The sequence below is a fragment of the Ictalurus punctatus genome, chromosome 7, assembly GCF_001660625.3.
Source record: "Ictalurus punctatus breed USDA103 chromosome 7, Coco_2.0, whole genome shotgun sequence".
Classification (NCBI taxonomy): domain Eukaryota; kingdom Metazoa; phylum Chordata; class Actinopteri; order Siluriformes; family Ictaluridae; genus Ictalurus; species Ictalurus punctatus.
Genome location: NC_030422.2, coordinates 14,163,870 through 14,179,708, shown reverse-complemented (window position 1 = coordinate 14,179,708; position 15,839 = coordinate 14,163,870). Strand labels below are relative to the sequence as shown.

Sequence of the window (15,839 nt, the reverse complement as noted above, 5' to 3'; positions counted from 1 at the left end):
ACCAGAACCACAGTTTATAAAAATTAAAATAAAAAAAAAAGCTTATAAGAAGGAGAAGGCTTAGTATTGAATATTACTTGCTACATTATAAATGAAATACATTTTCAGGTCTATTTTAGCAAACATTTTAAATTAAAGATGAATGAGAGATAATATCCCATATTAGTGTGATAGTAAAAAAGAGTATACCTGATCCCAGAATCTCACACAGTAAAGTATGTTGTGTAAGATTGTCAGAGATTATTGGTGAATTGCTGCTGATAAAAAAAACAAAACTTTTATCGCATACCTATACCTTGCAATAAAATTAAAAAAAGTTTAAAAATGAACCAGGTATTTTACCTTGCTCACAAATAATAATTCAAGAAGGTTACAAGCCACAGCATACAGTTTAAAGTCTAGCAGTTCCACTTCTTCTTATTACATGAGAATTAGCCAACTGACTATGCAACAAGCAAAGTCAGTGGCAATTCTGAGAATGTCAAGGACATAAATAGGCCACTGTGTGCAATATGAGTCCTGACATGGTCCTCTAAACAGAGTGATAAATAGGTAGATATATCCGTTCATCCATTTTCTGTACCACTTATCCTACACAGGGTCGCAGGGAGACTGGAGACTATCCCAGGGGACTTGGGGCATGAGGTGGGGGACACCCTGCACGAGGTGCCAACCCATCACAGGGCACAATTGCACACACACAATCACACATACACGTTCCCATGCTACGGACAATATTGAAAACCCCTGAAGCATAGGGAGAACATGCAAGCTCCATGAATGCAGGGCGGAGGCAGGAATCGAATCCCCAAACCCGGTGGTGCGAGGCAAACCTGCTGATCATTAAGTCACCATGGCCCCCCAGGTAGGAACAGGAAATTGTTCAACCATGACTTCCTGTTTCACAGCGGTATAAAATATGAGGTAACACATAGGCCAAATTTCCTTAGTCATACATAACAATGAGTAAGACCAAGGAATATAGTTGTGATATGCGGCAAAAGGTTGTCGAACTTCACAAAATGGGAAGTGGCTATAAGAAAATAGCAGAAGCATTGAAAATTTGAGATTCTGTATGGATTAATGGTCTCAGATCCCTTGCCATGTATTCTCCAACCTCATCAGGCATTATAGGAGTCTCAGAGATGTTATCTTGGCAAAGGGAGGTAGCACAAAGTATTGACTAAAAGGTTGCCAATAATTGATGCACACATATATTTAACAGATATTTTTATAAACCTGTATTGTGTTTGTAATTGTTTGATATCCATGAGAGCAGAGTATTTTTGTGATTTTTTTTTTTTTAACAAAAGATCAAAAGGTTAAAAAATAAAGACAATTTTTTCACAGCCTTCTTTGCTCATATTTACCAAGGGTGCCAATATTAGTGGAGGGCACCATATCACTTTTGTGAAAATGTTGCTATAGCAAGAATAAAGAAAGATACTAGGATGATTAATGACTTAGACAAGACAATGGAACATGCATCTAAAATGAATAAGCTTTCTCAGGGCAATTTCTAGTCTCTTTAACATAACTTTAAGTAGAAAAGTGACAATGTTTTGTGGATACTGGAATGTCGACTTAATATGCCTAAATGTGTTTCTCTGTCACGTTAGCTGGAGTTGCCACCAAACCAGGTAAAAAATTTTAATCACTGTTTGATTTACATTGTGAAAACAGTATGTCAAATATTATTTAGACATAATACAGTACATGCCTAATAGTACATAGTGAGGCAGTATACTGCAGTATAGACATTGATGTTGCCTTTAGTGTTCCTGAAAGAGCTTGACGATTTGCCTATTAGTCATTGTTTTCCTTAGGAAGCACCAACCCATGTGACACACCTAATAACTGAGAACAGTAGAGCATTTATAATAATTGAAGGGTGAATTACTCATAGTTACTGTACGAAGTATATTTGCATAAAATGTGGAAATTACATGAGAGATTAGAGAGCTTTATTTATGAGTATTCAGTAGAACAAAATAGCATTCTCCATTCTAATAGGACTTAGTGCAAAGTTACAGAAAGTGACAACAATGAAACACCAACATGTATTGACAAATAGTATAAAACACTAAATACAGTGCTGTGAAAAGTATGATTTCTTCGGTTTTTGTGTACATCTCATACTAACTAGTTTTAGCTCTTCAAACAAAATACAACAAAAACAAAGGCAACCTGAGCAAACACACAACACAGTTTTTTTATTGAATAAAAAAAACTCTTTTGTGACTTCCTGGATGAGTAGTTGCTGTGCTCTTGGAGGAATTGAAGTTCGGCCACTTCTGGGAAGCTTCACAACTGTGCCAAGTTTTTCTATTTAGAGATAATGGCTCTCATATATACTATAATAATATTAAATAATAATATAATAGAATAATATAATCAAATATAATCAAATATATAATGAGATATACCCAAACACAGATCAAATCAAATACTTTTTCACAGCACTGTAGATAGCAAGAATCTGCACAATGAGAGAAATGCAATAAATACAAGATATTAAATACAATGCAAATGGTGTAACAGCAATAACATACAGTACATACAGTAGCATAGGTAGAGGGTATATGATCCTTATTTCAACAACTCACAGCATAGAAGTCCCTAAGAGTTAGGAGTAAAGTGTCAATTTTTATGTGCTGTACTGGTATGACAGATCATTTTGGTGAAGGTGGACATTCCTTGGTGCGTACTGTGTCTGGGAATGTAGTACAGTAATGAAAAAGAACAAGATATGAAGACAAGGTATCTAGTGATTATAGCAGCTAGTGTGTGATGATGGGGGTTTGTGCTCATTAATTCAGGGGGAGGTGGTTAAGAGGCACTTTAATATTACGGATCCTGACAGTTTGTGAAAAGATGTTGTTTCTGGAATCTTGTGGACCTGGCCTGGACACTTCGGTATCTTCTGTCAGATTAGGTCACCATTTTACTGGTTGTACTGATGTAGCATTTGTGATAGAAGACCTGTATAGGAGGCAGAGAGACCCTCATGATGTTCTCTGCAGTCTTCACTACCTGTCTGATGCAATATAGTTCCCATACCAGACATCGATGCAACTGGTGAGGATACTCTCAATGACCTCTGTAAATTGTGCTGCGGATGTGGGGGAGTCGGTGTAGGAAATGGAGGTGCTGCTGAGCTTTTTTGCTTAAGTACATGGTGTTGTGAGACCAGATTATGTCATCAGACATGTGGATGTGACAACCTTACAGTTCGTCACTGTCTCTAAAGGATGAGCAATGGAGAGTGGTGCACACTGGTTTCCTAAAGTCCACAATCATCTCCTTTTTCCTGTTAATATTAAAAGCTGGTCAATATGATTCTAATATTAATATTGTAATCAATGATGTCACAATACACTTTTTTCCTTTTTATAAATTACAAACTCTACATACAGATTTGATAAAGTTTTCTAATGTCTGAATCTTTTAAATTTGTAAATGTTTTTAAAGATAATTTTTTCAGTGTTCATTTATTTTGTGTGAACTTTAGTCAGGAAGTCCTAATGTTATGTGCATTAAATGTTTTAATTGTCCTAAGCAGGGGAATAAGGAAGACTGGGAAATAAAGCACATTAGATGGGTCTATGCTCCAAAATCTAATGGAAAGCCTTCCCAGAAGAGTGAATGTTTTTATAACAGCAAAGGGAGACTAAATCTGGAATGTGGTGTACAAAAAGCATATATGGGTGTGATGGTCAGGTGTGATGGTCAAGAAAATGGTCATTTCCACTTGCTTTCAAATAAGAATTCAGGAAGTCATGTTGCAAGCCATAGTGTGTAGACAAAAACCTACCAGTTCCACTTCCTGGTTTCATTACATGGGAAAAGGTGACTGTGTAACAGGCACAAAAAAAACAAACAAACAAATAGTTGCAATTCTAGAAATGCAAAAAGCAAAAGTATGCTACTATACCCATATGGAAAATGTGAGTCTCTAAACTCTAAAAGATGGATGGATGGATGGATAGATAGATAGACAGACAGACTGACTGACTATAAGTCCAAAGGAGTGTACACACCTGACCATCAAATGCATACTGTATGTGGGCCTTCCCCAAAGTGTTGCAACAAAGTTGGAAGCAAACAATTGTCTTGGATGACGATGTATGCTGTAGCATTACAATTTCCCTTCACTGGAACTAAGAGACCCAAACATGCTCCAGCATGACAATGCTCCTGTGCAGAAAGCTAGCTCCATGAAGCCCTGACCTCAACCCTACTGAACACCTTCGGATGAACCCCCTCGCCTCACATCAGTGCCTGACCTCCCTAATGCTCTTGTGGCAGAATGAACACAAATCCCCACAGCCATGTTCCAAAATCTAGTGGAAAGCCTTCCCAGAAAAGTGAAGGTTAGAGAGGGAGGTCTAAATTGCAATAGGAGGTTCAAAAAGCACGTATTTGTGCTAAGACATAGGATGATTGTTTTAGTTTATTTATTTATTTCCTTCCACACCATCCAGTGTTCTCTGACTTGCATTGGCTCTTTACACACACGCACACGCGCGCATGCACCTAGGGGCAAGTTAGAAGACTATCTAATTAAATAATGGAATTATTATAGATTAAATGCATTTTAGATACACCATATACAAGGTAAACACTTGTGAGAATACACATACTTCCTTCTTATGAAACTGAACACCAATTCCGAAATGTTTCTCCAGTGAAGAAACTCCTTTACTCCTCCCATGCAGATAATTTGTACTGTAACGCTTTCACTTTGAACACGTCCTGGAAACGCGTCCTCGTCTGAATAATACAGTTAGTATAATAGACATGGATCGTTACTAAAAACCTCGGGAAAGTTTCGGTTTTATCGAAGAATTAGAATATTTTTTAAGTGCGTAACTAGTTTTAAGTAGCCCATCAAGAACAGAAGCGCGACCATGTTGTGTGGATACCGGAATGGCGACTTAATATGCTTAATGTGTTTCTCCGTCATGTTCGCTGGAGTTGCCACCGAACAAGGTAAACATTTTTTAACAAGTAAACTTCTTTAACAAGTTATTTGCCCTGAACTCTATTTGGTGTTTCAGCTCACATGACAGCTTCTTTCCCTGGAAGTGTCCGAGAGAAAGAGTGTGTTAGAAGCCAAAGGAGTTGCTATCATCTTGTTTTGCTTTTTAACCAAAAAACCTAATGACACCCCGCTAAATGAAAAACAAACGCTCTAATACCACAAAAATAGTATAAGAGCCTGAAGTGAGGAGAATCGTTCTTTATTAAAATGAAGAAGCTGTGAAAGCGTGACAGGAACTTGTTTTCCCCAGTGGTGTGAATTAGGACACCCAAATGCTATTTAGACATACTATTTAGACATACTATTTAGTACAGTACTGAGTCAGAATAGTTTAGTAGTGTAGGCTAAGATACCCCGGAGTGTTCCTGAAAGCGCGTGACGTCAGTGATTTTCCTGTTAAAAAATTTTTCTTAGGAAATTCTGACGCATATGACACAAAAGCTGAGAGTACTGGAGCATTTATAATAAACTCAGGGTGAATTCAGGAACATGGGGACATCGGGTAAATTGGGATAGTTTAACTAAACAGCATTTATTTTTGGCCTGATAATTTAAACTGAAAACTTTATGATACTAAGCCCTTACAGTGGAACTGCTTGATAGATATAACACTAAATTATTGTGATATCATATTGTGTGTCATCAGCAAACATAAAGTTGACCCAAAACATCTATTGGTAGGAAAAATGACGTGATTTGACCGTTTGTTAAATAAGATTATATAATTGTCATGATTACATTTATATTTACGGCATTTTGGCAGACGCCCTTTTCGAGAGTGACTTACATTTATCTCATTTATACAACTGAGCAGTTGAGGGTTAAGGCCCTTGCTCAAGGGCCCAACAGTGGTAGTTTGGCAATGCTGAGGCTTGAACTCCTAGTATATTCAACATATTTATAATACATATACACATCAGATGTCTTAACGGATCTAAAAAAGCATAATGTTAGTTTGAATCGTAGTGTTGGGTCCGAGCCCACCTTTGTGAAGTTCGACTCGAGACCAAATCCTTAACCAATTGAGTCCAAAAGGGGCCGAGTTGGACTCAAGTCCTAGTCCTTAATGGCTGAATCCGAGTCGAGTCCGGCCGAATCCAGAAAGTAATTAAATTTGAAAAAGATTTGAAATTGCAATTGTAAACTCAACACTGAGCAGTTAAATTTATATTTTAACCTTAAAAAAAAACAATGGCAACATAAATATAATTTTAAAAAATACCACTATTACATCTTGCCATTCAATATTTTTATTTCATGTCATCAGCACCTCATCTAGTTTCCTATCAAAAAATGGTTTCAAAGAAAACAAGGGATATTGAGGTATATGCAGAACTTTTATTATATTACAACTGCATGAAAATACAAATTAACCTGTTTTGTTATTGTATCCCACTATATTGTGTCCTCCAGGGTTTCAATTATTTGATGCCTCTCCCCTACAGTTATATAGGCTGAGAGAGAGAGGGTACAGAGTAGAGTTACATTTAGGGATGTCAAGATACCAAAAATCTAGTAGTCAGTACTGATACCACCAAAAGTACATGATACTCGATAACAAAGTCGATACAACAGTGTGGTATAAAAATAAAATTTAAAAAATTTAATTAAGATCTCTCCTGGAGGACATCCTCCTCTGGCTGATACTGGCAAAAAGAGAGAGAGAGTGAGAGAGAGATTTTAGTTATCAGAAACTGTCTGACAATATGAGTGAAGGCTACAGTGGAGGTGCAGCACTCCTAAATGCGCACGCGTGCGCGCACGCACACACACACACACACACACACACACCTTATACTCTGAATGCAAGCATTAGTTTAAATTCACTGCTTTAGTGGCAGGCCAAAACGATTTATTAAAAGCATGAACATTTGAATAATTATTAGTGACATTAGGCTACATTTAGCTGACAGGACACGGGCTGAATGCATGGTGGCCCATTAGGAGGTAGTTTATAACATTGCAATGTGTTAGTGTTGTCAGCAAATGACTGGCTATCGCAAACATTACATGGAGCATAACGTTAGCTGGTTTCAAGGCCACAATGCCAGCTGCCTCAAACAAACTTAACTTAACCGTCTTTCAGGTGCTTCGCCGAATTCCAGGTGTTTCCTCGTTTTGTTTGAAATGAACGATAGCATCGGTTACACACCGGCTTCACAGCGTCAATAATATGTTTGTTGTCATCCGCTTTGAATGTATTTCCATATTCCATACCACATTTCCTCTCAACGAGTCGCGGTGGAGCTAAACTTCTGTAGTTTTTCTCGTGTGCTTGTTGTTGTTGTTGTTGTTCTTCACCACATGTGGACCGACTAAAACACTTGCTTGTATTTGCTGCCCCCATCAGGTCCGAAAGAATTGCAACCTCGGTACCTCCATTAGAACCGGTTCCAACGTTACTCCAGAAAAACAAGTACCGTCACGTTTTAAGAATGTTGGTACCGACTAGGTACCGAAGTATCGGTTCTCATGACATCCCTAGTTACATTTAGCAGCATGTCATAACAACAAGCTTCATGCTTTATTATATGGGATGAAATCAGTCTCAAAATTATTAACAAAGGCATGCACAATTATCCATGAACTTGATAAATGGTGCAAATGCATTTCGCTATCCACAAAAAAATGCCTTACAATTTGAGTCTGCGAAATTCAGAATTAAAAGAATGTGCAGCAGTTTGTACAAACAGAGACATATTTGACACATTTAAAATAGACAAATGTTCTATTTTGTATTAATGCATTATAATTCGTGCATGCAACAAGTAGGATGTGCATTTGTGGATCAGGTGGCACACGTGCATTCATTGACGTCTTTTCTGAGTTTATCCTGTTCGATTCATTTGGATTTTCAGACTTTCTTTTCGTGATTTGCCTTGCACAATCCACACACGAATGTTTCCCGTTCCACATACACCTGTGCTTAAGTAAAGCAGCTACCATTAGATAGCAGTCTCAGCTTTACAGAGTTGGTGGCACCTGCCTACTTGTGCTTGATTTGAGAGCAAGTGCTACTGGGTGTTTTTAGCATCCTCCCAAAGAACCTCAGACACATCGATTCAAATGGATAATACTGAATTAAACCAGCAAGCTGGATGGGTAACTAAAACCAATTTGAACTACATAATGAGATGAAAAGTCTTCAAGCTTACTTATTTATCTAGTCAAAAGAAGAAGAAAAAACAATTACCAGTGCAGGCTTTGACTTATCAGAATTTGTATCAGACTCATCACGTACGATTGTATAAATTCTATATATTTTTTTAATCTTTAGCGATACTTTATTTACACAATACTTATGAACAGTCTGAACTAGTCACACCCCTGATCGGAGTCAAATCTAAGCTTTGGAGCCGATCTAGATTCACAATGACTCAGAATCAAAGAATTGATTCTCTCTGAAATCAGCTCCATAGTCATAGTAACACACCTTCAGAAAGAGCGACAAACAGTCAGTGCTGAAAAACAGCACAGGAGTCAATAACCTAGCCTAATTCAAATTGTTGATTGATGACGAATTTAATATATCGAATATTGGACACTCATATTTGATGAAAGAAAATATCTTTTTAGTAAGAGCAGGAGGAGAAAACGTCTGGGTTGTAATCCTGTTCCCTGAAACGCTTCACGCTGTGGAAAGCACACTTGCACATGACTGCTATATGATGTCTGTGTAAAATCACTCCTATTTATAGGCCTGCCATGGTCAGGTGACGTGGCATATTGTGCATTGCGTGACTATAAAACAACGCCTGTAAACCACGCTATCAGCTTCTCTTTGTCTGAAGCGCAAATGCAATTTACAGGCAGATGCCAGTATGATAAAGCTACGCAATGTCTTGGTCCCTTCTCAGGGAAAAGGGGTAACCCAGATGTTCCCTTTCAAAGGGCACTCAACGTTGTGTGAGCTTCCCGCTGTGGGAACGAGTATACCCACTCCGTCATACTAAGGGTATGACCAGTAACAGAGACTCCATCAATAGGGGTGTGGCTGGCCAAAATGGCTGCCATGTAGATCCTAATTGTAGGCGGAGCCAACCTTACAGAGAAACGTTCCTGTAAGAACTCCAGCTTTTCTCCTTGCATTTAACATGTTCTCTACAACCTAAGTTGAAACACTGGAATCTATGAGCTGGTACCCCTCAGGGGTCAGACTCACAGTCTCCATAGTTCTGGCCGAGGGTGATAAATCAACCCTCTAGCTTGAGACAATAGATCCCTGTGAATGGGAATCTCCCAGGGAGTTCCATCCAGCAGAGATCTTATCTCTAAGAACCATGTTTGAGCTGGCCAATAAGGCCAAAATGTAATACAGAATAAATGTGTAGACCACCCTGCTGCAGCATACAAATTCTCTAAGGGTACCCCTTAGATAAAGCCTTCACTGGACACAGTAGGTGCAATCTTTCGCATTCTGGTGTAAGGGCAGGGCAGCAGACGTAGACACTTAGGAGTAATCCGGCCTAGGATATAGGGAGGCCTTGGCAAATCCAGGGGCAATGTCAAGGCAGGAAGGGACAACAGAGATGTCAGGGCCAGCCAAAAGGCCTACCTTTAGGGTCAGAAGCTTCTCTGAAGCTGACTCTAAAGGCACAAATGGGGTGCCTGAGAGACCTTCCTGGACCACAGAAGATGCCACATAAACCTCGGAGTTAGAGGACGTTGCCCCATAGAGGCTTCATCAATAGCAGTGTGGCTTGTTGAATTGGTGACCACATAGACACCCTAATTGTAGAAGGAGCCAATGCTGCTGAGAAACATTCCTGTAAGAACTCACACGTATTCCTCACACCACGATAAAAAAGTTGCCACTTGAGTGCCTAAAATTTTCATGTGGTTGGTGTTCTAGTGTGCTGAACACCTGTCACAACATTCTGGTTGCCTGGAATGTACATTGCAGTCACTGATAAAACTTCCTTTCCACCAGAGAAGAATTAGTTGAGCCTGCCTGAAGAGGGGACGTGAACGTAACCCTCCCTGGTGTTTAATATATGAGATCACCGCTGTATTGTCTAACACATGGTGATCTCTCAACTGAGGGGAAGAATTTCAGTGCTAGGAGTACAATCTACACTTCTATATGCCATACTACATGAGGGCCACCACTTGAGAAACCACTGCCATCTTGCTGTGCTTACTCATACTGCATACTACTGAGCATGCAGAAATTTTTGCTTAGCTCTCTTTGTTCATCTAATTTTAGAGTTTGATGTCTCTGTTTTGTGGTGCAGTGGGTTATAGCGCAGTAATGTTGCTGTCTCACACCTCTAAAGTTCCGTCTAGTTTCCTGGGTTCTCCGGTTTCCTCCCATTCTCCCAAAACATGCAGATAGGTTGATTGCCTACAATTGCCTCTAGGTGTGAATGAGATTCCAGATACACATCTCAAATGACCAAACATGGTAAACATGAGTTTCCCAATAACTATGAAGCTTACTGAATAGTGAATGACTTAAAGAAGGTTGTATGTTCCTAATTTCTCCATCTGGGGATTCATATAGTATTGTCTTATCTTATCTTATGTTCAGTATGAGCCTGTTTTGTGAGCGTTTCCCAAAAGCCTTCTTTATCAGAGATTTACAGATTTACAGGGTTGTAAGTAGTTATTTGTTGAATTGCAAGGTACAAAAAAAGGCTTGGTAAAGTCAGAGTAGGCACTGCGAAGCATTTACTTCACAAATTCAGTGTGAGTGAATGTTTCTTTTTAAGGTGTGAGTAATGGGTAACAAGTGTGAATGATAAGAACTCTGGACTCTATGAATGTGATGGTGGTGTGTTGAGCTGGGGATTGTAGTGTGTCATGCCCATGTTTGCACTGAAGGCCACAGTATGGTCTGGGAATTGGGGTTCAAGGACAGAGCTGACCTGACACACACACTGTCACCCAAGCTGAGGTTCAAACCTCAAATGCTGGAAATGCAAAGTGGCCACACTACCCACTGTGCCACCATGCCACAGATAAGCTAATGAACAAATGTCTTTAGAACAATATGTGACAGGAATTTCCAGGAAAGAGTGAGGGCAGTGAGCTTGAAGGAAATGACTCTGAGGATAAATGGGTACCGGATACTCTTTTGAATCATAGTCAGATCTTTTGTTAAGCTGCTCTTTGAGTATTCTTTGTAACAAAATGGAATGTTTTTGCAGTAAATAATTTTTTATGTGATTTCCCTTTATTTATATTTTGTGAATATGTGACTTAATACCATAATTGCATGCCATTCCACAAAAATATATTTATATCTAAATTAAATGTAATATCTAAATGAAAAAGAAAGTTTTTTAATCATTATTTAGAGACTTTAAGTGTCATAATAAAAAAATCAAATAATGTGGGGGCTCAAAATAAAAAAATTGTGCAGTACAGGGTTAAGCAGGTGAATAATAGGGTTATGGATCACACTCCCTTTATATAACTGTGAGGATTTTTGTATAGATATTAGCAGCCTCTGCCTTTTTTTAGTTGCAGATGTTATTGCAGATCTATCTATGATCTTTATTCTTATCCTATCCAATTTTCTGGGTTTTTTTTTATTGTTTCTTTTTCAATAATTTTGCAGTGAGAAGACCAGCACCCACATTTGAAATCATTGAGAAAGGAAATTATCTCATTTTTAATGCAAGTGCCCCTGAGTCAGCTGCACCTCATTGTTGGAAATATGTGTTTCAGTACAGAAAATGCAATGAGGTGAGAATTTTCCTATATGCATTCTGACATTACCTGATGTGTTTTATATATATGCATCATTTTTGCACTGTAGCGTTCCATTTTTATTTAATTAATTAATTTTAAATATATAAGGAGAAATATTACTGGTGGCATCACAATGCCCAACTACATAATGTTTGGAATATGTAGCTAATTAGTTTTATTCCTTATATTCTCATGAAAATGAATTTAGATCAAATTAAAAACAATATACCAGATTTATCAATATAAATTTGATCACAAGAAGTGAATGTGTTGCCCAAACATACAGTGTAGTCTGTATTTTTACATTTTTAATAAAATATTTCACTAGAAATCATATTCTGTGTATGTTTAAATAGGAACAAATCACTGTGAATGTAACTGAAGATAACGAATGGAGAGTCAAGGTGCAATATGATGCTGCCTGCAAGTACACTGTTCAAGTGCAGGCAAAATATGACACAACGTATTGTGGTGAACTCGAACGTGACAGTGACATGAGCGAACCTGTGTATTTTGGTAAATGACACCCTTATTCACTTTTATACCTCTCAAAACACAAAGTCACTACAATTTAACTTGTATTACAATTACCAGATATTAATGACTCTATTACTGTGAAAATTTATCCAAAATATGTACATACCTATTTTAGACTTTATAAGTTTTGCTACAAATTAAGACCCCCACCCCCTCTTTTTTGTTGTAGGTCAGAATGGTGATCCAAATTTGCCATCTAAGGTGGCTATGATTGCCATCCCTATAATTCTGTGCTTTTGTATTATCGTTGCTATGGTGCTGTTTAGGAGGTAATGATCATTGTTCATACTTCATCTATTTACTTTTTAAATTAAAATATTTATCTTATCAATTTTCAGAAGTTTCCAGAGGTCTAAATAAATGGTTTAAAAATCTTAAGTTCCAGCATGCAGTGTTTGTTTGCAAGCCCATGACTAGTGTTAATGCATAAAAATAAAAAGCTTATCCTTCTCCACAGACACAAGGACAAGTTTCTCCCCAGAGTTCCTACTCCATCACATTTCTTCAAGGATATGTTTGACAGTGACAAAGAAATGACAAAGGTGATCTGCTGTGATTGCACTTTTTTGAGACAGATAATCATCATAGCACCATTGCACTGATTATGGGTTTCATAAGAGTTGCTATTTTCTTTTTTCTTTTTTTTAAAAAAGTGTAAAATACATATATTATGAACATCTTTGTCCCTCCATTTCCACAGCAGCTAAATGTAGGAGAACTCTATGTGCCTATTGAAGAGGTCGTGGAAGAGCTCCATGTGGAGCCAAAGACTTCACACCTACATCACGGATTGTAATCAGTAAAACAACATAAAGGTTAGTGCAGACATTTGTGATCCGTTATGATAATTTATAGAAAGACATTTTGTGAAGTTTTTGAAGATGTTCTTTGTTAATTACAAGTAATAAAAAACTGTAAAATAGTATAAGATATAATTTGTGGAATAAATATTAATTATAAAGGATATACAAGATTTGTATTCCCATTGAAAATAAAGCTGAAAGAATTTGAGCTTATTGAGTGCAGCTATAGTTTAATTTTGTTCATTGTAAAATTGTAGTCTGTGTGTATGTGTACTTAGGATGAACATGTTCCAGATGACGCTTGGCACAGGAGGAAAATCATGCAGCTTTGCAAATACACTGTTACCCTAGCTGTAACCCAAGTGCAGCCAAAATATACGGTCTAATGTGAGAATTCTTGACATATGAGTTCCAGATCCACTGCCTTATTCAAATCAGGTCTAGGGACTGAGAGGGTCATGGCAGAAGCACCTTTTAAGGTATTTTTCTGTTGATTTTTTGTTGTTTTTGGATTGATGTCTTCCTGCAGAAAGCACCTACCTTTCAAATTTAATCCCTGAGTGATACATATCATTCTGATGTAAAAAAAAAAAAAATTGACAGCAAACCAGAATTTTTCTTTCTATTGTTGTTTTGCTGTTGGGTGTTAGAATGGGAAAAGTGTTCAGAAACATATCCGTTTTTACTTCATTCTATTGAATCAGACACCTTTTAAACCAACAGAAGATGGTTGAGATGTGGTTGTGGCTAAATGTGGCTAAATATCTAGGTTTAGGTAAGCAGCTACCTATATGTTCAGCTAGCTAAATTTGTTCCGTAACAATTCGGTTTTACATCTGGAACATGTCCACAGATAACAAAATTATAAGCATCAAGAGCCTTATATGCCTTTCAGGGAGGGAGTGGGATTGATTCTCAGCCCGGCAATGTCCTCTGAGCAGCCCAAGAATGTGGCCCCATTATGCAGCCCACACATTCACTTGTCCACAATGCCAAATACACAGTTTAAACTCTATTGATTATTTATTTTGAAAGATATTGGACAGTAAGCACTAACTACAACACAAATTAAATAAGTATGTACAAAGAAAAAAGGCTTAGTAATAGGCCTAAAATAAATATAAATAAACTTATAATAGTTTAAATAGTAAACTATGAATAAACTGGTCTAATGCATGTCAAGTTAAAATAGAAAACATACATAAACGTAAAGAGCAGACTTTCTGAACATAGGCCATTATAATAATTTTGTGATTAGGCTGTACTATAATAACTTTGACACCAACAAATCAGATATTCATAAATACCAGAGCAATAATAAAATTCCTTGACGTTAACTGAACTGAAAGTAGCTTGAAGATTAAGGAAAGGTGAGCTACCTAGAAACTGTAGCTTGTCAAGCTATAAGCTTCTCATCATTTAAAGCAGTAGAGCATCTACTGTAACTTTTCTCTGTAGATAATTAGCATTTATATTATTTCCATTGTGATGTAAATAATAGAAATCATTTTTATATTCTTTCGCTAACGCTTTTGTCCTCTTTAATCTGTCTTTTTCCGTTCCATCTTTTCGTTTTTGCTGTCCAGAGCTGCCTGCAGCCTACACTGCAACAAGTAGCTCTAAGTTATAACGCTGACATTATATTTATTGCATCACCAACTTTTGGAGGAATTGTCCTGGTTCTCCCAATTTGCCACTCCGGCACTGATGCCTTCAATTTCTCTCTAGTATGAACGCTCCGAGTTTCTATGAGATATATCTGGTCATTATAGGCTAGACTACCACTTAGGATCATTTAGCCACTGACAGGACACCAAGTCATAAGGATCTTCTAGAGTTACACCATTTGAAAGTGTTTGTTTAGCTGAATAGCACTTTCTGTCTAGTGGTAATCCATAATAAGTAGATAACATTTTAGCTAGTGTCAATCTGATTCCGAAATACATCCTAAATAAATTCTTGATAGATTCTTCAGTCAGATTGTAACCAAATAGCATCACGTTACTTGGGCCACTCAGATTTTGTAACCACATCTCTTTTTCTTTACATGTGTTTTTGTTATTTATTGTGTTTTTATAGATGAATTGCAAAGCAGATTTACTTTTTTCTATCATATGTTCTGTGCAAACCCATGCTAAAATTTGTACTCCACTGCAGTATGAGTGCCACTTAAAAATATAGAGTAACATGTCTGTTGCTGTGTTGAACATATCTAAATAAAATATAATTTATTTTAATTTTGAGGATTTTACTATTATTACTATCAGTACATATTATCTTCACATCCACTACCATAATCCTAATAATCATAATCATCAAATGCAATCTATGAGTACATTTATTTGACTGCATTTTACCAATATGTCCATTAAGAGGGCTTGGAGTTTGTGGCTATATCCAAAACTACTGTACACACTACTACATTAAATATTAGAGAGTAGTGAGTGGAACTATACGATTACTAAAAGAAGAGTTTATCCTGATGCTCTGCTTCTGCACATGACTCACCTTCTGCTTGTGTGGATGGTCCCATATGGATATTCTAGAGATTTACTTACCCAAAATTCTCGCTCTTGCTTTAATTTATAATCTTAGTACTGTAGATTTCTACCTAAGAACTGCAGCTGTAATCATAAAGACTGAACATCTATTCAGCACATTTAGTCCTGTTTGCCTTTTACACATGTATGCAGTAATGGTGTACAATCTCACAACCTCTGACTTACTCGTAAAGGATTAAACAAATAAAATGTAATAGA

At 37.3% G+C, this 15,839-nt stretch overlaps 1 protein-coding gene across 2 annotated transcripts; it reads left to right on the top strand.

Annotated features, from left to right (window-relative positions):
- Window positions 1-4,708: 4,708 nt before the first annotated feature.
- Window positions 4,709-15,317, top strand: LOC108268185 (uncharacterized). Of its 2 annotated transcripts, none has more exons than XM_017472998.3 (7): window positions 4,709-4,992; window positions 11,607-11,734; window positions 12,097-12,256; window positions 12,447-12,546; window positions 12,735-12,819; window positions 12,981-13,092; window positions 13,359-15,317. In XM_017472998.3, the coding sequence occupies exons 1-6, from the start codon at window positions 4,911-4,913 to the stop codon at window positions 13,071-13,073; spliced, it is 648 nt and encodes a 215-aa protein (XP_017328487.2). In that variant the 5' UTR covers window positions 4,709-4,910; the 3' UTR covers window positions 13,074-13,092; window positions 13,359-15,317. The 2 variants fall into 2 exon arrangements, with proteins under 2 accessions (XP_017328487.2, XP_017328486.2); XM_017472997.3 differs by having other exon boundaries at window positions 4,711-4,992; window positions 12,978-13,092.
- Window positions 15,318-15,839: the final 522 nt, after the last annotated feature.